The sequence below is a fragment of the Anas platyrhynchos genome, chromosome 14 (assembly GCF_047663525.1).
Source record: "Anas platyrhynchos isolate ZD024472 breed Pekin duck chromosome 14, IASCAAS_PekinDuck_T2T, whole genome shotgun sequence".
In the NCBI taxonomy this organism is placed as follows: domain Eukaryota; kingdom Metazoa; phylum Chordata; class Aves; order Anseriformes; family Anatidae; genus Anas; species Anas platyrhynchos.
Window position 1 is genome coordinate 13,696,229 of NC_092600.1, and position 25,991 is coordinate 13,722,219.

Genomic DNA, 25,991 nt, shown 5'->3' on the forward strand with positions numbered 1-25,991 from the left:
CAGAAGTCTAAATAAGGCTTCACCTCAGCCCCTTATGATTTCTTCAGTCAATCTTGGCTGCCATGATGCTACAAACCATCTCACTGTTGTCATTCCCACAACTTCTCACCTGAAATCAATTCCCTTTTACAATATTTATGTTTAAAAACCTGATTATGCTTAAAGACTTATGAAATCCCAAGCTTATCACTCAACACTGCAAAAGCTATTAAAATTAAAAACCCCTGGGCTAAGGAAAAAAGAGGCAGCACCTGATATTATAGCATGATGCCTTCAAACACAGAAGCTCATCTTCATGACACACCACTTTTTCCAACTGTAGAAACACACTCGAGCTCCAAATACCGTATGTACATGATGTGTAGTGTAATGTACAAACACTGGAGGAAGGCTTCTCAGTTCAATATTTATATCAAACTCCTCTCCAAATTTCCTACTAAATATTTCAGCTTTAATTTTCTACATCACTTCTGATCAAATGGAATAGCAACTGCAATTAACTTGATTCTGAAAACCTATGCCTTCAGCTAAAAAGTTAACACATTTAAATTTTCCAAGCTTCAAAAAAAGTTAAAAAACACTGCTTTTTTTCCATAGGCCTAGTTACTTTATGCAAACCAAGGAGGAAGATGGCCTAATTCTATAGAATTTCTACACGAACCAGTATGTAAGAATCATAACCTAAAAACAGTACCATGATGACAATAGAACAGAGATCAATTTTAAGTATCATAGATGATTTAAACCTATGTTTGATTCTGCCTCCAGGCTTGCCTTCTGATAAACCTTTCAGGACTCCTGGTTAGTGCTCAAATCCAGTTTGGGAGTAGAACAAACCAGCTTCAAGACCCGCAGCTTTGACTCCCCTGTTTTGGATGATCTCACAGAGCTAAAACCACAAAAACAAAAACAGAACAGAACAGAAGCTACTCACATTCCCCATGTACTCTGAAAGTAGATCCTGCAAGGCCTGTCGCACTGCATTACACTCTGCAACTATCCGTTCCCGTCGGTCATCACGTGTGCAGGATGAATCAGCCATCAGGGCTGCGCCGCTAATGATGCTCTCCAGGCGCTCTTCCAGGGAAGGCCTAAAACGCTCCTCACTGAAGGTCGATGGATCCACAATGATTTGTTTCTGGTAAAATAAAGGTTTTGGAAGTTAGATATCAGACTGAGCAGTAAGTTACTGTTAAGTCATCAAAAAGACCAACACTTACAGCAACCCCCTGATCAAGCATGAAAAGCAAAATGACATTCTGGCACCAAGAGTGATTTTCTTGAGTAGCTTAGTAAAATTACTAAAAGGTCCCCCATCACATTAAGTTGCTAGTCATTTCTTGTGCTGCTTTGACAGCTAAACCGAACTTGGCCACAAGAAGTCTCATTATATGAATGGCAAAATCAAACGTGCCAGGACAAATAAAGTTCAAATACAGAACTCTTTTTAACTACATGTCAATCCGGACATGCCTTCACTATTTAAACTTGTCAGATATAATTACCTCATCATGAACAAAAAACATGAAAAACAAATGTCCAAAATTAGTCCTATATATAGTACTCTGGTGTCCTAGTTTATCCAGTCCTCCTTTCACCAGTAAGCAATTATACAGGTAAATATGTAATAGTGTTCTCACATACTCAAGTGAAACATCAACATCAACGTTTAAAATTGTGAAATAGATTTCTTTGTGGAAGAAGACAGCTTTATCTTGAAAGATTATTACTAAGCACAGATCATACTGAGAAAAATCAGTACTACTTATTCAGCCTTAAGCATCTACTTTTCACCCTCCATAGAAAGCTGACCAAGTAGCAGTGTGGAGCATACATCGCCTTGTGAGTACTTCCAGGTAGTTTAAATAAACAGGTTCTGCAGTTTATTAAGGAGCATGATTTGGCCATTTCAAATTTTGCTTTAGGGTTTGCATAGGTTTTAGGGTTTGTGTTTAGGATTTGCATAGGTTTTAGGGTTTGTGTTTAGGGTTTGCATAGGTTTTCTTCCAAATAAGTGAGCAGGAGGGGAAAATGACAGTAACTTTTTATGAAAGAAGCCCCAAAGTTTCTTGGAAAAGGAATTTTCCACACTCAGTTTGTACGCCAGCTAACTTCAATGTTACTGTCAGTACAATTGGTCTCCCTACTGAGTAACCGCACGGCCTTCACAGCGGGTTTAGCCACAGCACATGTTCTTCTAACAGTCCCATTTTCTCCTGAACATTTTAGCCATGCAGACACTCCAATGGCAGTATGCTACAACTCCAAAATTGCACCATATGAATGGGAGAGAGATAATGATTATCTTGTTATCTTCTGGTAATCACTTAATATTTCACCAGCACAGTAGAAACACCGAAGTATTTGGGAGGGCGTGTGCACAACCTCTATTACAGGAGCACAATAGCACTCAAATGGTAACAGGAAATGAAGTGCAGGGATAACATCTGCAGAGAACCTGAACACATTTGTTTTGTCCATCTCCTTTGGCAAGGATGAGCAGACAAAGCCCTCGCACACAATGCCCATTCAGGCCAGCCTGCTGAACAAGCCCTGCTGCTATCAGGGAGTCGTGCCACACAGAACTAAAAGCTCAGAAGCTTAACGCAGGCTGCAGCAAAAAAAAAAAAAAAAAAAAAAAAAAAAAAGGCTCTGGCCATATATTAGAGAGCTCATACAGTAAAATATGAGCATGGATCAGAAGTCATATTAAATGCTTTGAATTAGATTAGCCAATACACGAAAAACAAGTCAGTTCAGATTTATTTCTACATACCAAAGCCAGGCCTTAATGTCACGTGCTGTGACCAGAGCTGCCTTCCTGTCCTACAGGGCTCTGATCAAACCTGTGGTCCTCTGGGTGCTAACCCAAGGCACAGTCTTAAAATAAAACTCAGGTAGCTGAATGCACAACTGATGGAATTTAGGAGATTTAAAACCAAATCAGCCCCAAAGATCAAGATAATCACGACATCTTGTTACACCCAAGAGGTCACATAGAAAGGCTTTACACTTGGCATAGGGAAAACCTCAAATAGCATTTTATCCTTTAGGGAAATGGTAAAAGAAGTTAAGAAACACGGCAGGAAATTAACACAGAAGAGTAAGGGTGCTACGAGCTAAAATAGAGAAGGTGAACAACACTTGGGGGAAAAAAGCATTATGCATTTTCTGAGCAACAGACCTGTGTTATTTAATAAGTTTTAGAAGTGAGCTGGTGCCAAGGTGTTTAAAATTCTGAGGCCGAATCAGCGGTAGACAAAATACTGGCTTCAAAAGGAAAGTATTCTCAGTAAAAGTGTATGGCTATCCTCAGTAACTTACAGAATACAAGATAAAGAATATGACAGATCAGTACAACACATCAGTTTGAAGTGATTTCATTCCCAACCAAAGATCATATTACACTTCCCACTTCAAGTTCTTCTCAATAGGTAGTTTGGGCAATTGCAAATATATTATTCACTTTTAAAAAGTCATTTCTGTCACCTACAAGAATACATTACATAAATATATTATGAAATAATCAATTTCAAATAAACCAAGGACTTACATCTAATGTATCAGTAGGCTAAGAGCTATTTTTGAGCTAGTTTAACTTGACAGCCTTCAATCACTGAGAACAGCACCGCTCCTTTCTATATTCTATCAATCCTAGTTTCAAAAGAGCCATATTCAAAAAAATAAAAGCCTGCTTCACCTGGGACTTGCAGTATTTCAGTAGAAAGTGATTTTTCAGGTAATATAAGCAAAAGCAAGCTGTTGCTCATAAATCAGGTGAGCGAAGGCAGCAGTCAGAGCTGCCACTTTTTACATACAGGTTCAGAACTTACATCAAAGTTGTTGAGAGCATAAGCCAGCTCTCCACCTCCACCCTGCTGCTGGGCAGCATCATCTGATGCGGTTGCTTGAGCTGCATTTGAGATGCCAGTGACCGCCTGCTGAAGCTGTTTGTAGATCAAGTCCCTGTTCGCTTTGTAGGCAGCCACATCAGGGTGCTGCAGACAGGCCTGAGATGCGGTATAGAGAATGGGAACGTTCTTCTGCAGGATTCCTCTGGCTGCCGCCATTTGATCACGGTGACCTACATCTTTCAATTCCTATTAGGAAAATTAAAGACAGAAAGTCATTTGAAAACAGTCCCCACATTCAATCCATACACTGTCTCCCTGCATCTTCAAGAGACAGGCAGATTCTTTGGCTAGTATGCTCAAATCTAACCCAACCTTGAGCTCTCCCCATATCCCTATTATTAATAGCTCAACTCATCTTAGAACACAACAGCTCCACAAAAACTCAAAAAAGTACTGTAGGGCAATTCACAGCTTCACATTTCAAGATCTGAGACATGTTTGCTCCTTGCCACACTACAGGACCAGCACTCTGAAAGCAGACAATACCAGTACATCAGGAGGATGCATAAGTAGCGACCTCAGTCTTCCACGTCTTAAAATAAAATGTGCTTTAAGATGCTTAGACATAAGTGGCAAGCATCATTTAACTGAAGGAAGAAAAAAGAAAGGCAATCTCTGACAATCGCTAACATTAGTCTATCGGCTCTATTTCACAAGTGATTAACCCAATTAATTTGTGCAACTAGCACAGAGATACTTGTTAAAAAATTCACATGCTTGTTCTGTATGGAGCAGCTCAACCAAGGGAGCCTTGTCATGAATTTGCATCTGAGAAGCCAGATCTTAAATTTAAACTCCAAGACTCACAACCAGAATGTCTTCTTTAATCACACCTAGAAGATGGAGCTCACTTTCCTTAAGAGACTCACACACTGAATTTTAGAAGGACAAGAGTATCATCTCATTCAACTTCTTGTTCATCTCCAAAGGGAGAAAATAAATCCAATGACTATAATTACCGCTAATTTAAGATAAAGATTTAAGAGTCCATAGGTCTTTTCCCAAACACTCACTGCTGCAATTCTCTAAAGCATCATCACCTCTGTTTTGGAATGTAAGTACCGTGAATAGATAGAGGTTCTGAGTCCAGCACAAGCAGAAAGGTTTATGAAAAGGAAGAATGAACACAATTATTAGCAACAAGAACATTTTCAAGTTACTTCTTAAGCCTTACAAAGAGGTAATGAAAATGAAAAAACGGGCTGCTTTACCATACAGGGAAAAAAATCTGACAGACCCTTCAAAATAAATGTGTAATACAAGACCTCTGTAAGATGCACACTAAGCAGGGAGGGCACGCCAAGCAGGCTTACAGATTTAACGCAACCACTTCCCATAGTGTAAAACAATCCATCATGAAGCAGTTTAAGAACATTTATTGTATTGCCATCGTAACCCCACTCCCATTTACTGCCATCAGATTCTAGATACATAACCAACTAACAATCCATTTTAAACTGCATCCAGTTTATTTTCAAAGATGAATCCATGCAAGCAAACAAGCAGTCAGAGATGCATAAGCAGTTTTGGTTTGTACAGAACAACAGAATAAGAAATATGCTCTAAAAGAATTATGCTGTTTCAGATAACTCTGACTGCCAGTACTTCTACTTTCTTTTCAAGCTTAACTTACAAAGAAGTGAGTCACAACGGCGATGTTGAACAAAACCTTTACACGTGACTTAAGGTTAAGCACTAGCTATGCAAATACAGGACATGCACAAAGCAATCAGGATATCAAACTCTTCCTCAAACAGGCATTTCCGTGCAAGACTAGCCAGCTATGGTGCATTGCTTGGCATGGCGCAGTGCTCCCTTGGAAAGAGCTGTAATTCTGTTCCCAGCCGTGACTTCTGTTCCCTATTTAAGTGACCAGGGTTCACTACATCTGTGCAAATCACAAAGGCTGTGTGGTCTCATGGTCAGAGCACCGGCCACAAATTTGTCTCAATTCCCTTTCCTTACCCACACCTGCACTGCTTCAAAATGGGAAGTCTTGACATCCATCAATGCAATTCTATAGAAGCAGCATTTCATTAAGGTACTAAAGCATTAACAAACAAATGCTATCAGGAAAATTTGAGTCAGAGGCAATGTACTACAGCTGAGCAGATTTTCTGCTTACCAGGCAAGCGCCATTCAATTTCCTAAAAACCACTGAGTGCAACACAACTTATCAAGAAAAAAGAAAAAAAAAAAAGAATTAGCAGCAGCAATAGGTAGTCCCCAAGAGCAGTAAGGCTGCCTTATGTTCTTGTTTTGAAAAATAAAAAGAAATGATATATACAGAAGAAAGAGCTGCCATCACTATACCTGCTGCCTTTTGGCTGCCATGATGTTAAGTTTGTCCACCTCTGGTTTGAGGGCTTTGTACTGGATACCCAGATCCTGCTCTGTGCCAGCATTCCTTAGTTTCAAGATACCTTCTTCCACCTGAAAGAATATACAGATATATTCGCATATTTTTCCAAGCATTCCAGTACACAGTTTAGAAAGTTATGGGCTTTCAGAATGGGCTTCATAGCAAATTGATCTTCCTCTCTCGCCTTTCATTGTTTGGAGAGAGACGTGTCAAGGGCTAACAGTACTTCAGGCTGAGCTACTGCTCCATGCTCACCAGCCAGCAGGGACAGCCAGGCATGCGTGTCTCAAAGAGCCCAGGGCCCTGGCAGAGCCCTGGCTGCGGCTGTCAAGGGGTAAGAGTGGAGCCCTCACACCCCAGCTGAAGCCAGCCCAACACCAAGCTGTGCTGCACCTCAGGTTCTGCACAAGCCACCCACCTCCTGCTCATAAAAATAAAAGCCTTCCTTCTATATTCCACATTCGTTTGATTTAGTCCACTGAAGCTACTTGTTCCTACTAATAACTAGTCACATCTGCTAGATACAAGGGAGTAGTAGTCAATAAGAAAACCAAATTATTTCTTTTGATTAAACGATTTATCATCCGCTGTTCACAGACCACAGTGCATTAGTCTCAATACTAAAAGTTGAGAATGAAGTGCAACGCAGAGTCAAAAGCCACTGACAACATCTGTCAGATGTTTTTACACTCCTCAGCTGCACACATTCTGCTAAGAGAAAAAAAAAAACTGCCAGCATCACCGCTCCGGAGGCAAGCTGCTGGGAGTGAGCTCCAGGGTCAGTACGACAGGCAGGAGGCAAAGCCAGCCGGCAGAGCCAGCGCGGCGTGCCAGGCACGGCTCAGAGCTGCACTTACTACTTTGAGCTGGACAAGCAGCTTGTAGACGTCTGCCATGTCAGCCAGGATCAGCAGGCGGGTGACAGCGGAGAGGAGGGCGCGCGCCGCCCGGACCATGTTCCCTCGTTTCACCGAGGAGCAGGGGTCATCGGCAAACTCCCCAGAGGCAGTCTTCATCAAGCCACCTGCGCAAAAAAAGATTGTCCCACTTCATTGTCACGGCACTCCTGACACAGTGGTAAGGATTCCTGGGGGAGCTGATTTGGAAAACAAGATGCGTTTGCTTAAATACAGCCAGCAATCCCGGCACGGGGCTGCCTCTGAGTGCGGTCACCACACAGAATGGGGAGAGTGGGGCAGGAGGGAGGAAGGGCTCAGTAACAACACTTCGGTCCTTATCTCAAATTATACAGGTGCTGTAATAAGCCACAATCCCCTAGGGACACAAACACAACACGGCACAGCCGTTCCGAGCAGAACTGCAGTCTCTGGCTCTTTCGGACTACAATGCTTTCAAAGCTCCAGTGAAAGCTTTGCTTTTAAGCCAAAAGCAGCAGCGTGTCCTGTAAACGCACGGGGAAGCGCCACAGCTCGTGGGGCTGTAAACAACTCGGGGCGATGACCTGGCTGGCTGCGGCGCCGCTTGCACTCGGGGCAAGGCTGTGCTTCGTGACAAGCTCCAGCATTTCATAGCCTGTGGGGCTGCATCTGCTGCGGGAGGAGACTGGGCTTCAGATGGTATCCGTGCAGTTGGGTAACCATGAAAAGCAAAGGCTGCTTTAAACAACAGCAGAAATTCCTCTAAAAGCCCGAAGAATCATTTCTGCGCGTATTCAGATGTAAAATTTGGGTTCTTCCCACACACACACACACCTCGCCCCCCAAGGGGCAGCGTTTTGTTCCCACCGTCACAGCGGGGAGGTTTGGCATCCGCTCCAGTGCTCTTGGTCTTTGCTGTGCTTTAGGACCATTTGGCAAACGGTTAGGATTTAGTTTAGCAAACGCTAGGTACCCAAGGTCACAGATCTGTGGGCAATGGGAGGTGACCAGGAAAGCACACCAACTGCTTTATGACTAATTGCTGTGTCAGAGGCTTCCCAAACCTGCACGAAAGCGTCCACATGGCCAAAGGCCAGAAGCAGAATAGCACATTTTTCACAGATAAGGGAAGAGCCTCAACCAGTGCTGCAGAAATGAAAGCTGACCAGTTCCCAGCAATCCCACTACCAAACGGGGCTGGGAGAGGTCCACGTCTAAATCCCAAGACGATGCTGTGCCAGCACTGCCAAGAGCTGCCCGCTCCCCCAGCCAGGCAGCGAGCGGGGCACATCCCCTATTTGGGACACATATTTTGACTACTCAAAAATCCCCTACAGCTGGAGAGCCTGAGGTTCACCATCCACACGCTTGCCCTGGAAGAGTTTCCAGCGCCCAAGCTCTCTGCACCTCCAGAGCTCAGCCCAGCCCCAGCCTGGCCAAGCAGCTGTACCCACACACTCAGTTTTGTTCAGATGCACCCTCCTATGCAACACCCTTCCATCATCTTAAATACTACTACGAAGAATGGCACACAACATTTTAAGATGAAAATGCACCACTTCAGCACTGTGACACATGAAAAAGCTGCTGTACAAGTGCAGATGAGCTATAAATGTCAATCTCAAGCCATCCCTTACCCAACTTTTTGAGGACCATGACTCATTACTTTAACAAGCGTTAAGAGCTTTAGTCTTTCTGTTGGTGAAAAAGACAAATGTTCCTCCGGTGCTGGAAAAATGACAACCAGCCATGAAATTATGAAATTATGTAGCTGACAGGACTCTCTTTATTTATTCTGGAAAAGACTAATAATAGTGAAATTCATTTCATCACCCCAAGTATACAAATCGATAAACCATTGCAGCATTTAAGATACATGCCACAACTGAGCTCGTGACAAATATTCCCCCCTTCATCCACATGTAAAATTCGCACTTTCCCAGTCCCCCCAAAACAGTCATGTTGTTTTCACCAATTTCCTATTCCAAACAACCTAGAGGTGGCCACTTACTTCGCTCAAATCTCAGCAATCACTAAAATGACCCTAAAAAACAAAATTATCTTCCACCCATCCTTTAATTCATAATTTCATATGCCAGTCTTAAAAAAAAACACCAACACTATTCCTTTTTATTTTAATGAGAGATTTTAAAAGATTTAGTAAGTTTCAAACAGCTTGTCAGAGTGTCAAAAGACAACCAGCTCTCTGGAATTAATGGAAGATGAAAGTTGTTGCTTTTTTTTTTTTCCTCCACAAATTAAAGAAAGCTAACTCTCAGACTTTTTATAAAGAACTCTCAGCAGGTGCAGTTATTTTAACTAGATTCAAAGGGTAGTAGGGAACAGTGCCCTGACCTTTGTACGCAGCCAGGTACTGCGTGTGGGTGTTCATTAGGAGTTCGACTCTGAACCAACACGGTCTTCTCATTTTCAAATTGAAGCCAGAAGGAGCAAAGCAAGTTTAAAAGTAGGATTTCAAGAATTGAATAAAAAAAATACACTGCAAAAGAGTCAGACTGCAACTTAGATTATACAGCTGATATGAATTCCTATACGAGTAATCTGTTTTTCCAATACCACCTTAGATTTTTTCACTAGATATTATAAGGGAGAGATAATAAAAGAGAGTCAAGGGAAGAAGAGGCAATGGTAGCCATACTATGATCCTGTCAATAAAACGCTAAGAATTCAATTAAATCTAATGGAACAAAGCCCATTTCAGAAATAGTAAGATTTTAGTCCATCAAAAGAAAATTACCATTTTCTAGTCTCATTCCCACTATGCCCACAGGGTCTGACAGCACTTTCAGACAGCACTATTAATCCTCCTCGGCAGCGTGCTGCACGATGACCATGACAGAAAAGCTTTCTCTACGTGAGCACTGCCTGGGCACTGATCGGAGGCGGAGATGGGCAGAGGGGAGGCAGGGAAGCCCTATGTGCAGTTAGGACACACACAGGCACCGATGCTTTTTTTTTTTTATTCCCCCTCCCTAAGCCACAAATTCGTGCCCATGCATCATCTCGTGCCCTTCAGCACCTTGCAGTTTAAAGCCTGTCTGCAGGCTGCTCCTGTGACGGTATCAGCAGCACAAGGAGTGCCACCAGCACGCCAGCTCCTGCACGCTCTCCCCCAGCATTTTGATGAACCACTTTTACTGCTCTGGCAGACACAGCGTGCACAGCCCTGCCTTTGCCTGGGTCACTGTTGGTGCTCCCTGCCCATGATCCCACAGCTCGTGGCTCCTTCCCACCCCGGCCATGCCTCTGCCTGCCCGTGGCTCCCTCTCTCATTTCCCCCACGGCTGCCAATTCCCTGCCAAGTGATGGTGGAGATAAAGCCACAGCTTGAAGACTTCATTACCCTGGGTACTGAAGTGCAATCTTCCACTACTGCCACCTCCATTGGCCACCATGAGGGTGGGAAGAGGCTGTCCTGGCATCCTACTGGGAAGGACAAAGCCTCTTCTGCCCTCCAGCAGACAGCCAGTGACTGTATTAAAGGCTGTATTTCAGGCTTCTTTCTGCCATATCAACATGGGAATTGATACTTGTGGAAACAAAAGCTTTGTTAATTCCTTAATCTTATCTTCAGTTAAATTCATATGCTGTGTGTATGGCTCATCTGCAGTTTGTGTCAGACCTCCCTTGGGTTACGGCTTTTCAAAGGTCTCAAGTCCTGGGCTGGGGAATCACTTCTAACACAAGGAGTGGCATACTCCTCAAACGTTGTTCTTGCAGGAAAACAAGTGAGAACTCTTTGCAGCCTTTCAAGAAATTAAGCTAACTGGTCACAACAGAGCTGTAAAGTTGAGTTTTTCCAAGAACTCAGTGTTTAACGTGAAGCTATTCATGCAGCTGGTTTCCTTCTGGTCTTTTGAAATCCTTAAGCTGCGCGTCTCGTGTGAAGTACAGCTGAAAAAAAAAAGCTTTACACTTTCATAATTTGCCCCACTGTTCAGTTTTGGAGAAAACTTACTTAAACATAGGGCTGAAAGGAACCATGCTGAATCAGTCTGTCCACTTCCCTGCAACCACAACCATGCGACATGATCAAAACCCACAGGACTCATAAAACCATTCATTCTCCTACATCAAACCCTACACACAGGCTCGTGCTTTCTAATTTTAAGCTTTAATTTTTGGTCTGTCATGTAAAATTACCACTGGAAGACAGGCAACAGTAAGAACACAGGTAATACCCTGGATTCTCATGCTCACACAGAGGAAGTGAGCTATGGCCAGTTCTGCAGGAGAACAGGAACACTTTGGGCAGCCAGACCTGAGAGATCTCCTACCTGACCCCAGAGCTTGCAGCCTGTCACAGTGCCAAGCATCTGGCCCAGAAGCCTCCTTGGTTCCAAAACTGCCCAACAGCACTGGCAGAGCTGGCTGCTTCAACATACAGCCAGTCCTTGTCTCTTCCAGATGGTAAAACCCTACAACAGGCTCGGGAACAGGAGCTTGCAGTGTGAGGAGTAAGGCAGGGCAAGACCATCATTGCCCCTTCCATTACCCAGCAAAACCAGAACGGCTGAAATCAACGGGAGACACTGCAAGGATGCTGAAATCAGAGCTCACAGCAGACATTTTCCCACTACTACAGCTTTTCTATACCACAGCAGGATCTATTCTGAAAAAAAAAAAAAAAAATCTTCAGTTCTTTGTCTCCACTACTCTTAAAAATATTCTTTTTAAGAAGTTTCACTACTTCAAAATAAGTCCAAAAGTCCAAACCCTTAAAGGGCCAGAAATCCTACTTTGGGATTTCCATGAAGCTGTTTAATATTTAAAGCCAGTTGTAATTTATTCTTACATTCTAAAAATCATGAAGACTTTGAAGTGATCCACTTATATTGATTTAGTATGTAGCCATACTATCACTCATTCTAAATAGCTCTTTTCACTTCTTTGTTTTTACCCCCAACAAATGGATTTTATGAACAAGCGTGTTCACTAAAGTCGTGTACCCTCTCAATCTTCTTGCTGAGCTAAAAAAAAAATTTTTTAATTTTCTCTGATGAAACAAGTTATCTATTGTCCTAATAATCTTCATAACCTCTGTCTACATTCATTCATCTTTTTTTATTACGGTATCTAAACCTCTCCCTACTCTAAATAGAGGCATTATTAATTCTATTTTCCTGTCTTCTGCAGAAGATAAAGTGGGTTATACATCTATAATCTTCCTGCTGCCTTCACAGACACAGCCAGTCCACAATCACCCTTCTGCTGACCAAGGCATCCAGAGTTGCTGGAGAGCTGGGATTGTTCAGCCTGTGCCTAAAGGAAAGCTGGGGAGGGATTCTTTGTCAAGGAATGTAGCAACAGAACAAGGAGTCATGGATTTCAACTAAAAGAAGGTAGATTTAGATTAGACAAAAAAATCAAGTCCAACTGCCTGACCACTTACCTAACCTAAAGTTAGCCTTGTTATTGAGGGCATTGTTCAAATTGCCCCTTGAACACTGACAGGCATGGGGCACTGGTACCATGCTTCCCTCATCTCTCCAGCTCATGAATCCAACCAGTCTGCCACAACACTGGAAGCACTTCTGAAGAGCAGAGCCTGTACATAAATGGGTTCTGTGAGTTTTTTCCTGTCATTAGCACTACAGAAGCGCAATCCTACCAGCACAGAGCCCTGGGCATGGCAACAACAACCCTGCCTTCCTCAGACTGCTGTCTCATTTTCCACCACTTGCTTCTAATTATCTCAAAGGTTTTATTCCCGTACGAGAGGTCACTCCACTCAGCTCCACCTGCCCAGACACTGCCACCGTGACGGGGACACAGGCTTCAGGCAGTGGTGCTGCCCCAGCAGCCAGCAAGCAGCTGTGGGCACCAGTCGTATCGGGTGCATCTTTGAGCCTAACCATCACCCATGCAGCTTCCCAAAAGGGATGCAGCTGTCCCCGCTGTGCACCAGATCTCATGCAAGCCTCCTTCTGCAGGAGGAAGCAGCATCGTGACATTCAGGTGGCAGTGCTTTTTCTCCTCCAGCACCTCTCAGCTCTGAACTCCAGCTCCTCCGTCAGAGACCTTGGGAAGTTTTGGCACAAAGCCTGCATAGTTTCAAAATCAAACGGGGCCAAGAAGTGAAAGGGCCATACTGAAGCTTCCTGTAGCAGTCTTTCCCACCAGCTTCTCACTGTAGCATACAACCACAAATTCAGAAAATTCAATTTTGTAATCCCCAGGACTAAGTACACCTCCCTCACACACTAATATCACTAAGAGCGATGTGAAAATATACACAGATGAACTCGGACTCCCAATAATGAGCAGCAATCAAGCTAGCACCAAAGAATTAAAGTCCTTCGAGACAATGGGGTCTCTTTTGCTGTTGCTTGTTGTTAAATTAAGCCAACTCAATTAGCCCTTTACATTGCAGCCTTCTTATGTTGATCTTTCTTTGGTCTGTCAACCTGGCTCGTCTAGAACTTAAAGCCATTTTCAAGCAATATTTCATCACTGTGCAACTTCAGCTACAAACAAGTAATTAATGCTAATGAGTTTTTCTTTTTTTGCAGCAGCAGCCACCATTAATACCAGTTGACTGGGTTTCACTGAAGCATAGAAAAGGCTCATGACTGGAAGAATGATAAATGATTTATGAGGAACAACATTTACTAGTGCATATTTTAGAGTAAGCCAGCTCCATAGGCTTTCTTGGAAAAGACCTGTAAGAAAAGCAACAAGGAAAATGATAAAAATCAACACTAGATGTGGGGGAGGAAGTCTGGAATATTTAATCAAAGTCCTTGCATTCTGTTTGTCGCTGTTTACATTTTGCATATTCAAGACATCCAGTTCTAAGTCAATACTCAGCTCTTCCTCCTACAATGCTGTTTTGAATACATCTGAATTTTGCAGAAGGTAATCGACAAGTTTTTGAGACTTAGTTCTGTAACATTTATAGGTGGTAGTCTGTAGGGGGGAAAGTTGCTTCTTAGCCTAAATTGAGCTTTAAATGCTCTTCAAAGACTCAGCCCTCCTCCCTCTCTCCTCTGAATCTCTACTTAGGAGATTTGATTTCCACATAAGCCCAGTTAATAATTTTTGCTAGAGGAAGCCAGCTAGACAAGCTGAGAAGCTACATAAGTAAACAGGAGCATAAACATTAGAAATAACAGTGAAGGGTAACGGGAACATTTCTACTTGCTATGAAAAATTCTAGTTCAAAAAGCTATCAGATGCATCTCTCTTACCTTGTTTGCGAACATCTTCCACAGCCGCTACCAGCTCCTCCTTAAGGAACTGGCTCTCTTTCGCAATCTTGTCTCCTTTGTCCAGGAAATTCTCTGTTGCTTGTTCAACTGAAGCAGCCAGCACATGGGCCTTCTTAGAGCGCCCTCGTTTTTTATTAGAGGGGCCCTTGTTGCTTGTGTTAACCAATGTTGTAACCTAAGGTTATGAACAGAAGGGGGAAGAAATAACTTCAGATGAGAGTAAGGTCACAAGCATTCTTCTGGTTTTAGGCAGCATAGTTGTAATGCTTCCTCTACTGTCAGCTCCAAAGGTTAGGCAGGCAAACAAGTGTTTTTCACTTCTCTTTAAACATTACTATGCTTTCTGATTCATTAAAGAGCTTTATAAATTCAGCTAAACTACTTAGAGATCTTTCTTATCAGAAGCAGACCTGAAAATTTCATTTTAGGAATAGAATTCTATTTGTATTTTGATGAACTGCAATCTCAATAACAGGCCACAGCTATTTGGCATTACACTAGAAAGAACCAAGTTGAGGATAATTAGGTTGGGACAGTTCTCCAGGCGTAAAAAGACTTAAAACAAGGCTGAAGCCATTATCTACAGAAATCGAGCAACACAATATCCTTTCGGGTCCAAACAGTGAATATTACAGCCAGCCAACTAAACGCAAAGCAAAGAAAGGACCTCAGAGCTGAATCCATCTTGTCAGTAAGTTAGTTCAGGTTGATTCAGAGAGGGAAAGCCCATCAGCTGGGAGTTCATCAGCCGTCCTTTAATGGGAAGCACTTCTATCTGGTAGGCTCTGCTTATCATGTATTACAAATAGTTGCAGCAAGGCAATTTGCTCAGCTTTCCTCTCTGCATTTTATCAGTCTCATCATTCCCAAAATTTGAGATTGCCAGCACCGCCTTTTATGCTACTTGAGGAATGAATTACAGACACTGAACTTGGACAAAAAGGTCCTTTAAACAAGTCTGCTCAGTTAAGTTTGCCAAATTAGGACTATTTCTGTTAAGGAAAGGCTCCATCAGCAACTCTGGCATCAAAGCAACACAGCAGATCACCAACTGCACAGCCAAGCATCTAGAGGGGAACAAATGGCAACTCGCTTCAGAAGTATGGACTGCAACTTGGCAATTACAGGGATGTAAACACTGGAAACAACTTCATCATTTCAGCTCCTGCCCTGCACAGGCTGCATCCAGTTCATATTGTCAGCTTAAGAACGCCACAGTTCAGGAAAACAACACCAGAAGACATGAGTTAATTCCTGAGTGCACTTCAGAAGGTCTGGAGGAGAAAGGTTCTTGGAAAAAGAATCTTCAAAATGCCCAAAAGGTACAGCTTACACTTACAAGACTCATTGTAGCCTCCCTATATTCTTCTGCACATTTCATTGAGAACAGACACCATACAGAAATAAGCTTTTATTCACAAATCCAGTGAGAAGCATGGGCAGAATTTCAAAAAAGCATGTATAGCTTGTAAAAGATGTACTGAAACAGTAACAAATGCCATAAAAGCATTTCTCATGTGGGACCCAGTTAGGAGGGGTTGGTAACCAATATACAACACAAGGCTGCTATAAACGGGTTGCAAGCATTCCTTCACAGGAAACTGCTGCCCCATTGCCTTGAAATTAATAAAACAATCCACTGGGAATTTCACCATTTATCTGAATCTCTTCCCAAAGAGAACTACAACCATAGGTAACCTCAAAGAAAACTTACAAGACCTTGCTTCGAACAACCACTAATGGCTTTAAAGCAAATGGGATCTGTCTATCCTAAACCACAATTTAGAAGTGACTCAACACAACCTATTAAAAAGACACGACAAATAAGCAACATATCACATAAAAAATAGGTGAGAAAGAAAGTGTGACAATAGGGCGGTAGGCAACCGGGCTATTAATTGGTTTTTACCTGTGTGACCAGCGGCTCCAGCAGTCTCTCCACCGCCAGTGTTCTGATCTCCAGGCTCTTGGGGTCCCATTTGAAGTTCACGGTTCCGGCAGTGACGGCCGTCATCTCTAGAGGAAGAGAGCTCCATCAGTACTTGGTTTGATCAGGTCCCTTGGAACTTATTTGGAAACGATATAGAGCCAGACTCAGCACCACTCAACGCTGGTGCTGCAAATGCTTCAGCCAACAAGGAGCTGTGGGTCAGCTCAACTCGCTCATCCCATTCAGCCTGATGAAGTACAGGAGTAAAGGAGCGAATGTTAGGTCAGCCCCACACAGCCAGAGAACTCAGCTGGTTCACGTTTAGGGGCTCAGATAGCTGTTACACCTCCCCTTAACATTTACATAGAAGGGAGAGAACAGATTGGCATGAGGAGATCTCTTAAAAGCTGTCACTGAGCCCTTCCTTCCCATTGCGCTTTTATGCCGACGTCCCAATGGAACTGCTAAAACGATCCCGGAAAAGGTTCAGTGCAATTACTACAACTGGTCTCCTCTCCTCAAGGAAATGGAACCCCGATCACCAGGTTAACGCCACGGCACTACATAGCACAGCAGCTAATGCTGACGATCACAGCCATACCTCCAGTTAAAACAAGCACACAGGACCAGCTCATGGTACGTCAGACACCACAGATTGAGCTTATCCTGCTTTAGGTTGTCCTCAAAACACAAACCTGGGCTCGGCATTGCCTTGAAACTTGGTGTTTTCAGAAAGCTGGGGAGAGTCATCAATTCTCAACATCTCCTTCCCCCCTCCTCCTAAGCACTCCTGCTAGAGTTGCTTTCAGAGCTTCTCAGCTGGTATTCTTACATCTTGCTCTGGACAGGACACTGCCTGCACAGCACCTCAGAAGACAGACTGCTCCGACAGCACCAGGCGTCCCCGAGCTGCCAGGCGAGCACAGCAGCCCGCTATTTTTAAGCAGGAGGCAAAGCGCTAATTTTGGTACCCAACCATGTTTACAACACACACCAACAACCAAGTGTTTTACAGCAGCACGGGCAGTTACACAGCAGCACGCACACGGATGGTTAATTCCCATTCAAAACAAAATCTCCAGCACCCAAGAAGCTCAGAGCAAGGCAGCAGGAGGTCAGGGCCAAGCATCACCTGGCTGCAGCCAGCAGTGCCTTCGGCAGGTGTCTGACACCAAGGAGGAGACACCAAGGAGGCGACACAAGTGATAAAACACTTGCTATGATACCAGAACAAATCTTTGCCCTGAGAAGTGTCCACACGGTCACATAGCGAAGCACAGCTCTGCAAGGCGCAGGGCAGGAGCACCCACCTCACCTGCACAAACCTCTCCACTCCCTCCGTGCCCCAAGCGCCTACGCTGCTGCAGGGAACACAAACTTTAAGAGCTGAAAGCTTAGAGAAGGGGAATAAGGAGAGGCCGATGTTAGCGTGTGAAATACTCCTGCTGGTTTTAAAGCAAAAAGCTGGAAGGCACAGACAAAGGGCCGAGCTGCGACACCTCCCTGCCATGGCAGGGGGAGGAGGGCTGCCTCCACTTCCTCACCCCAACAACAGCGAGTCCCAGGCAGGGACTCACAAGGTCACTGTCCTCGTCTCCCCCTTTCTGTTCTGCTGCTCCAGCTTTGCACCAGCTCGTGCCAGGGCCCAGATGTGCCAACGCTGGCACCAGGCGAGCAGCATGGCTGGCGTGGGAAGAGCAGCAGGCTGCAATGCGACCTCAGCACAACATCAGGAACCACGGGCTCAGGCTCTCCAAAATCCTGCACGTCCACGCTGCTCCCCAAGGTACGCAACATCAAGCTCTCCTCCCTCTGCAAAGGTAAATTTTTCAGGTGCCAGCCTGTAAAAACGCATTCAGAAACCCCCCTCTGCCCACACACATCCCCCTGCCCTGAGCGGGGCATGTCACTGCTTTACTCCCTCCTGGTTAGCTGGTTGTGAATGCTGCCTACGTAAATAGCCAAGAAAAATATGCTGAAAGCCTTTATGGTTTCTGAGATACATACCCAGGACTCTGGAAAGCCCATTAGCTTTCCAGGTAAAAGCTGTTTCTGTATGTTTAATGCTGTTATGCCTCTTTCAGAAACAAAGCGCGGGGCTGGAGGTAACAGCAAGAAGATACATTAATTGTATTAGGAGGATAATGAAGGCAATTCATCTGAAAACAAGTTCGTATGACGGCTCACGAATTGGCCAAAAGTAATGGTCCATAAAACCACTTAGTATGAACTTTATTGAAGTTTATCTTAAAAACATGGCTTGGTACCAACTACACCGTTTGGCAGCTACAGCTCAGGTACCACTCGCACGCTGCAGTAAATACAAAGCTTTAAATACTCACGAAGAACACAGCAAAAGGTGAAAGCCTTCAAATATGTGTGTGAATTGGGTGCTTTGGGGGGATAAAGGGACAGCTGCCAGGGACAAGCGAAGGCAGGGCTGCACGCCTGAGATGGGGAAGCTGCAATTCAGCGGCACTTCTTGTGCCTGCTCAAGTTTGTGCCCCTTGGATCCCCCCAGGCTAACATCCAGCACACAGCGCTAGCGGACGGGGTCCTAGTGCAAAGGCTGCAATGTCTAATGGAGATGAACATCCCCTGGAAAGCTGGACGCCACCACAGGCCAGCGCAGCGCCTCTTGGAGCTGGGACAGCCCAGGGGCTGTGGAGGAGCCTCCCTGTGCCACAGACATACCCCAAGCAGGACGTACCCCAAGCAGAACTCTCAAGGACAAAGCACTGAGTGCTACGAAGCGGAAAAGAGTGAGCAACACTCAGCCTGAAGCACTGGAATATACAGAAAGACGTCACCGCACAAGAAGCCGCGCTTGCCCTGCCCGTGGTTCCAAAAGCAGCAGGGAAGCTGCTGACGAACCGCCGCTCATCCTCCCACAGCCCTCCAGGAGCTCATTCCCGGCTTCACATCCCACCCGCTCTGTGCTGGCAGAGCTCTGCCCATGGCTGAGCGATTAACCAGATGGGGAAGAACTGATTTGGCTGGAGGGAAAGAAATCCATTTCTGCGGGGCGGGACGCGCTGCCCATCTGGCTCACCGCGCTGCCACAAGCACTGCCAGCAGAAGCAGCCACTGGGCGAGAAGACGGCTACAAAGATGTTCAGGGGGACATGGTGCGAGGCTGGGTGCTGAAAAAACACCAAGAGGGGCTGGGAGGGCATTCCTGCTCCCTGCTCATTTCAGCCTCAGACACGAGGCCACGAGGTTAAACCACGCTTGCAGCCCAGAGGCTGACCGCAAACCCTCCAGCCCGTTCCAGTGGTCCTGACGGTGCTCAGTGTTTCTGTAGGTGCCCCGCAGTAACTCACTTCATCCTCCTGGTTCTGGCATGCACACAAGGCCACGACAGGTGGGGGAAGATCTGGAGTTTAAGGAAGCCACTTTCAAAGCTCCCTGCTGCTTCCAGAAATTTCAGTTTCCAGTCAAACAGTATCTCTGCAAGAGCCATCCCTGGGTACCTCACCCCCTGCCTCCTCCACCAAATCAACAGTTCAAGCTGAAGAACAGGTTCCCGTTACACTCCCAACTTCAAGCACATGCTGTTGGGGTACAGACCCTCCTTTCCCGGCCACAAACCTGCCCCAGCCCAACACGCACCTTCTGCAGTGAGCTGTAATGCTCTCGGGGTAGCCCAGCCCATGCACATCACCTCGCTGCGCTGCCTGCAGGGCACGGGGCTGCACAGCACGGGTGGAGGTGAGCCGTGCTGTGCTGTGCCATGCTGTGCCGTGCCACCCAGCTGCACCCATGGCAGTGCCCAGCCCTGCTCGGGAGAGGCTGGGGCACGGCCAGCAGCAGCTCGCCCTGGCTGAAGGACGCTGTGCTCTCAGCAGCCAGCACGCCGTGCACACGCTGAAGGCCCACGGTGCTCTGGGAGCACTGCTAGAGGTGGCAGTGCTTTCCAGAACCACTAATTGGAGGCTTTAAGACTAACTACAGGTGCTTACTGCCAGAATAGTGGCATGCAAATCATTTCTGTTCTTTGGCAAGGGTAAGAACGAAGGCACCCAAGGCTGACGAAGGAGCCGTCCTCCAACAGCGAGCTCTGTGCACTGACACAATGGCAGCACCAGGGCAAGGTGTGCTCACGGTCGGGGTTTCCATCCAGGCTGGGCTCCCAAATGCACCCGGAGGCAGAGCTGGCCCTGGCTCAGGCAGCACTGAGCTAGCAGGACTGGCCTGCGCTGCACCAGGCCATCCCCCGGCCTCCTGGGCTCTGCACCACAGCAAACCTCTCCCACCGGGCAGCCGCAGCCCTAACCACAGGGCTCCCCTGCTGCAGGGCAAGCCCTACCACCTTCTGCTGTCGGCAGCAAACAAGTTGGCCTCTCCCTAAGCCTCTCACCCATCATCTTCTACCAGTCCTCAAATTTCAGCTACCCTGACACGGAGCTTCCCGAAGCCTTACAGAACTGAAGCACAGCACCCTTCTCTGCAGGCAGACAGCATTCCACCCGTGGTCTGAGGAACGCAGCGGGGTCAGTGCTGGGCCAAGCACAACAGCCTGCCTGCTGAATTTGAGCATTATGCTGTTCAAAAAACAAACAAGATTATTGCATGAGTAGTTTTGACAGTATTTTGTCCGTACCTGGGAGGACACTCTCCATTTTTGCTCCCTGTCTGCCACCCTAGCTCCCCATTTTGTGCAGCTGATCATGCCCAGGCCCAGCAACATGCACCCAGCACATTGTTCTGTGGCTTAGTTCTTCCTCTCCTATTTCCCTATGCAGTCATTCTGAATTATATCCTCTCCTCTAGTGTGCTCGCAGAGTCTCTCTGGATATTCTGCACAATGCAACGTGAATATCCCTTGTTCTATCACCCAGGTCATGAGCCTGGCACAGGGCAGGGTTCGTGACAACCCAGCTTCATCCTCCAGCCAGAAGGCAAGCCACGCTCCTCCACTCCCAAAGGAATTCCTTCGGTTGGTTTCATTACCCAAGCACCGAACCCATCCAATAATCAGCATTCCTGCCTCCTTCCACACCTAACGCAGCGCTCCTCTCAGAGGAGGAATCGCTGCTGGCCAGGGCTGTTTGGCACACATGGGGCTTTCCAAGGAGGTTTTAAGTGGTTTTGATAGAAGCTGTTTATTTAAAGCCAAGCATACACAACTAAGAGCAGACAGCCATCCTAACATAACAATCTCAAAGTCCTTCTGCTCGACTACCGAATCGTGCTCTCCACCACAAATGCAGTGAAGTTTTTACCTCTACAGAAAGCTCTAGTACTGGGATTTCACCACCTGAGATGCGACCACAAGCTATAGATGCTGCACTGACTACTCTTTAATTATTAAACCATTCCCATCACTTGAATGTATTCAGCCTCATGACAAGTTTTTGCACAGGCAGTAGTAACCAGCCAAGTGGGAGGAGGAAATCTCCCTTTGGGTATACCTGCATCTCGTCAGTGCCCCTGGGGGCATGGTGCCCACCCAGAGCCACCCCCAGCACCTTTCATAGAATCATAGAATATCCTGAGTTGGAAGGGACCCTTAAGGATCATCAAGTCCAACTCTTGACACCGCACAGGTCTACCCAAAAGTTCAGACCATGTGACTAAGCGCACAGTCCAATCTCTTCTTAAATTCAGTCAGGCTCGGTGCAGTGACCACTTCCCTGGGGAGCCTGTTCCAGTGTGCAACCACTCTCTCTGTGAACAAAGAGTGTACTCTTTCTGTGAAGAAAGAGAGTACTTTCTGCACGTACCCCTGGTACCGCCATGCAGGAGGCCTGCAGGGAGCCACCAGCCAGCACCCAGGCGTGTACCTTTACGTAGCTGCTGCTGTAGCAAGTCTCTAAGTAGCTTGCATTAAAAAAGAAGGAAAAAAATAAAGGAATAAGTTCTGTAAGAGCAGGTTTTCACACCTGCAATTTCCTCTGGCTATCATTAAGAAGATGGAAGCAACCTCACCAGCGTTCCTGGGACCACAGCAACGACTGCACAGCTCCCAATGAACTTTTTTTGGAGCAGTAACTGCTAGCAGCAGCCTCCCGCCTTCCTTACGTAAGCGTTAGGCTTTGATTGTTCTGTTCTGGCATCATTATCTTGCCTCAAAGGAGCTGGAATGGCGGTGCAAGCCAAATCACAGCAAGCACGGGCAATTACTGGTTTATTCATGCCACATTAAGGCTTCAAGTCATGGATGATATCCTTACAGGATGCAAGAACCAAACTCGTGCTTGTGCCTGCTTAACTGTCCAGATGGATACGGCTGTACGGCCCAACAAGCTTCCCATTTATTTCTGTATGGCTTGTGGCTTCCAAAATACACCTAGGAGTCTAACTACACACAAAGAAAACTGATGAGGTATCGGGCACTGCTCTACAAGGCGCACAGGCTTCTCCTTAGCGAAAGGATCTCTCTTATAACCAAGATTTATTTTCACATTCTAGCTGCAAAACTTTACATTTGGGGAAGGGAGATACCACAGCCTGTGCAGGGAGCTATCAGCGTTCCCAGTAAGCCCACTCATTCCGTCTTCAGGAAAATACTGGTGCCACTTATGCCAGAACATGCAATACTGACACCCAGAAGACACCTTCCAAAATCAGCACAAGTAATCACTAGGTTTCTAACCCATGCATTTCAGCTGCTCTTTGGATCAGGACTGCAGCCAGGCAGAAGGGCAACACACCTGAGGTTGAAGAGAGGAGCAGCATCCCTCGCTAACTCAGCTCTGCAGCAAAAGCAACCTCAACACCCGACCCCAGCCCTCTCACCACCACTCTCCCTAAATTTAAGCTTGTGCCGACGGCACCTGCAGACAGGACAAGCAGACCCAGCTGGAGCGGGGATGTCAGAGCCCGGGTGAGAACCGTACATCTGCGGGACCACTTCAGTGCCGCTCCTGAGAGCCCTCTTCCCACCCCTGAGGCTCAAATCCCTGGTGAAGTAAGGCTTCCCTGAGCCATTAATGGCAGAAGAGCTGCCTGCCACTTACAGCACGAGTTTCAGACCCTAGGGGAGCCGCAGGAGCTGGAGATGTAATAGCTAGGCTGGGGCTACAGAGCACACCGCCACGAAGCCCAGGCCCTGCCAGCACAGGTTCCCGTTACCGATGTAAGTTAGCAGTGAGTGAACGTGAGGAAAAAGGGACAACCTTTTAACAAATGAATTTGTGCCACAAGCGTTCCTCAAAGTTTGTAATAAATTGACCTACTTTATCAGTTGGCACAACAATTTGCCAGTTCTGCAAAATTAATTCTTGTTTAGCTTGCAAAAAAAAACAAAACCAAAAACACACAATTGCTAGCAATAAAAGGCAAACAAACCCGGGGTATTTTCATCCGGATCTTCTTCAGCTCTCCATAAAAGTGCAGTTTAAGCTGTGGAGTCAGAAATAACCAGGACCTGACCCCACTCCAACCACATTTCCATTCCCAAATGGATGCGTGGTTATGCAATACCATTCAGTGCTTTCAGCTGACCCCATCTCCTACATCTGGGCTTTCATTAACAGTTATGGAACTGCAGTATGCAAATACAGGGGCTGTTGGAGCTGACACTCGTGTTTTGAAAGAAGAGAAATGAGACTCTTCTAATTAGAGGTTTGATAAAAGAATTTGCTTAAACATGGACAAAATGGACAGTCTATACTGAGAGAGAGTAAACACGATACTGTTCTCAATTGCGCCACCAGCACAGAAACAACTGAAGACTACAGAGCAAGAACTCACCATCATGTTACAGAAGTGAGAAAGCATTTTCTCCATTGCCTTTTCCATTTGCATAAGCTACTGAGAGAGCAACAGCCACTAAAGCAAAGAAGAACGTGAGCTTAAAGATTCCTCGGAAGTACAATGCTTTCTCAAGTTTCAACCAAGTCGTTTAGAATTCCTTTCCCAGGCCTTCGCTTGCATTCAGGAACACTCATCTACGAAGTGACAAAGCAATTAGTGGGGGGAAAAATACAGAATAAAATCCAGAAGTGATAATGCCCAGAAATTCTCTTTATGCACACGGCAACCTTCAATAACATCTTTTCACTATAAACAAGGAATTAGTTATGTGGGAATAAGAATTGCACCATCATTGCACGCCTCCAGACAACTCTCAACTTGCAGCTCCACCAACACATGCTGCTGGTTAAGAAGGAAGGAAAAACACAAAAACAAACCCCAGGATGAAGAGCGAACATGAATGTAATACACAAGTGTTGTTTGGATGAGCTAAGTGTCTTTTAACTGACTGCAATTATCTGGAGGAATAAGTACGGGAGGATGCTCTAACAAACACCTTCTCTCCCCACCAGCCTGGAACAAAGCCGAAGATGCTGCCAACGTGGAGGGGATGGACCAACAGCAGCCTCACAGCTTCTCCAGAAGAGCAAATCAGGTAGTAATAATTAAAAAAAAGCTGTTGTAATAGATTTTTGGATGCACACCGCAGCTGTCTGCAAAGCCACAGCCAGACCCACCAGGCACGAAGTCGCTGTGAGTACGCAGCGGTCTGCCCGGACAGGAGCCCCCGCCCGTCACTGCCTTAACATGTGGATGGCCAGTGAAAGCAGCTTTTGGAATTAAAAATAATAATAATAAATCTCATTAATCCACCCACATTTCCTAAAAACAGGAGGAAGGAGTCATTGCTTGATGGTTTTTGCTGGGGGAGAAAAAGAGAGGGAGTGTTAATCTGCTAACAGTGATTTACTGAGTTAAGAAAGGAGTTACAGTCTGATTAAAGAAACTTTTCTCTCTGTCTCACCTCCAAGAGCAAGAAACAAGACACAGCTCCTGTCCTGTCCCACCTTTCCACCAGCACTCAGGTTCTGCTGAACTCCACACCTTTCACTGATAGCCACTGACTTGCCAGACCCACGACGATGTTCATTGAACACAACCAAATGATCCTGACCATTTCCTGCAAACTCAGTAAAACGGCTTAGACAACCTGATGGTAGAGTACTGATACACACAGACAAGAAAGGAACTTTTGTCCCCCCAGCCCTTTCAGGCTATAGGATTTTTAACCCTGTAAAACTAGCTTGCATTACTCTGTTTCGCTACAAATAAGCCTTCCAGCTTTTTTCTTTCTTGCTGGTGTTTGTTGCATTGTATTTCATTGCTTTTCTCCCTAATCCCAGCTAAAAGTGAAGAAAAAAAAAAAAAAGATTATACTGCTCTCTTCAGTGTATTAGTACAAAATTAGAGCACTTTGAGGACTCCAGCAGCAGTGGAAGTGCCCTGGACCAACAAGCAATGGCTAAGCCCACTGCCCTAGGAGCACTCCCTACAGCTCTGCTCTTAGGGCGTGTTGCTTAATGTTCGTTAGGAAACATGTTTCCAGTTGTAACAGCAGAGATTCGTAATTAAACGCATTTTCCAAGTGGCAGTAACTATAAACCAATATTTCATAGAGAAATTTCAGCCGTTTGGTTGTTCATACGACCAAACCAGAGGATGGCTTTCTGCTCTCCCAGAAAATCCAGCACGTTCCTCCTTTGTATAAAGCCTTAACTCCCAGCCAGGTTTGTGGATTTGAAAGAAGTTAAGTCATTGAACTGTGCCTTTTGGAAACAATGACCTTTTCTTACGTTTTACTTCCTCCTTTTATTGCTTGCTTGTTCTCCTCCCGTTTCGGGATGGCGTTACACACTGCCACCGCCCAAGAAAGAGACAGAGAGGGATATGGAGACGAGAAGCTGAATGATTGTG

The 25,991-nt window shown here is 45.6% G+C and overlaps 1 protein-coding gene across 1 annotated transcript in view; it reads right to left on the reverse strand.

The window, feature by feature from the left end:
• Positions 1-25,991, reverse strand: part of CTNNA1 (catenin alpha 1) — a 111,916-nt gene that overhangs the window by 80,864 nt on the left and 5,061 nt on the right. Inside the window, exons 2-7 of the mRNA XM_027468651.3 lie at positions 16,296-16,402; positions 14,366-14,561; positions 7,134-7,300; positions 6,228-6,347; positions 3,834-4,100; positions 935-1,138 (exon numbers count right to left, since the gene is read on the reverse strand). Of these exons, the coding sequence (XP_027324452.1) occupies positions 935-1,138; positions 3,834-4,100; positions 6,228-6,347; positions 7,134-7,300; positions 14,366-14,561; positions 16,296-16,400 (1,059 nt within the window). The 5' untranslated portion in view covers positions 16,401-16,402. The remainder of the gene's footprint in view (positions 1-934; positions 1,139-3,833; positions 4,101-6,227; positions 6,348-7,133; positions 7,301-14,365; positions 14,562-16,295; positions 16,403-25,991) is intronic.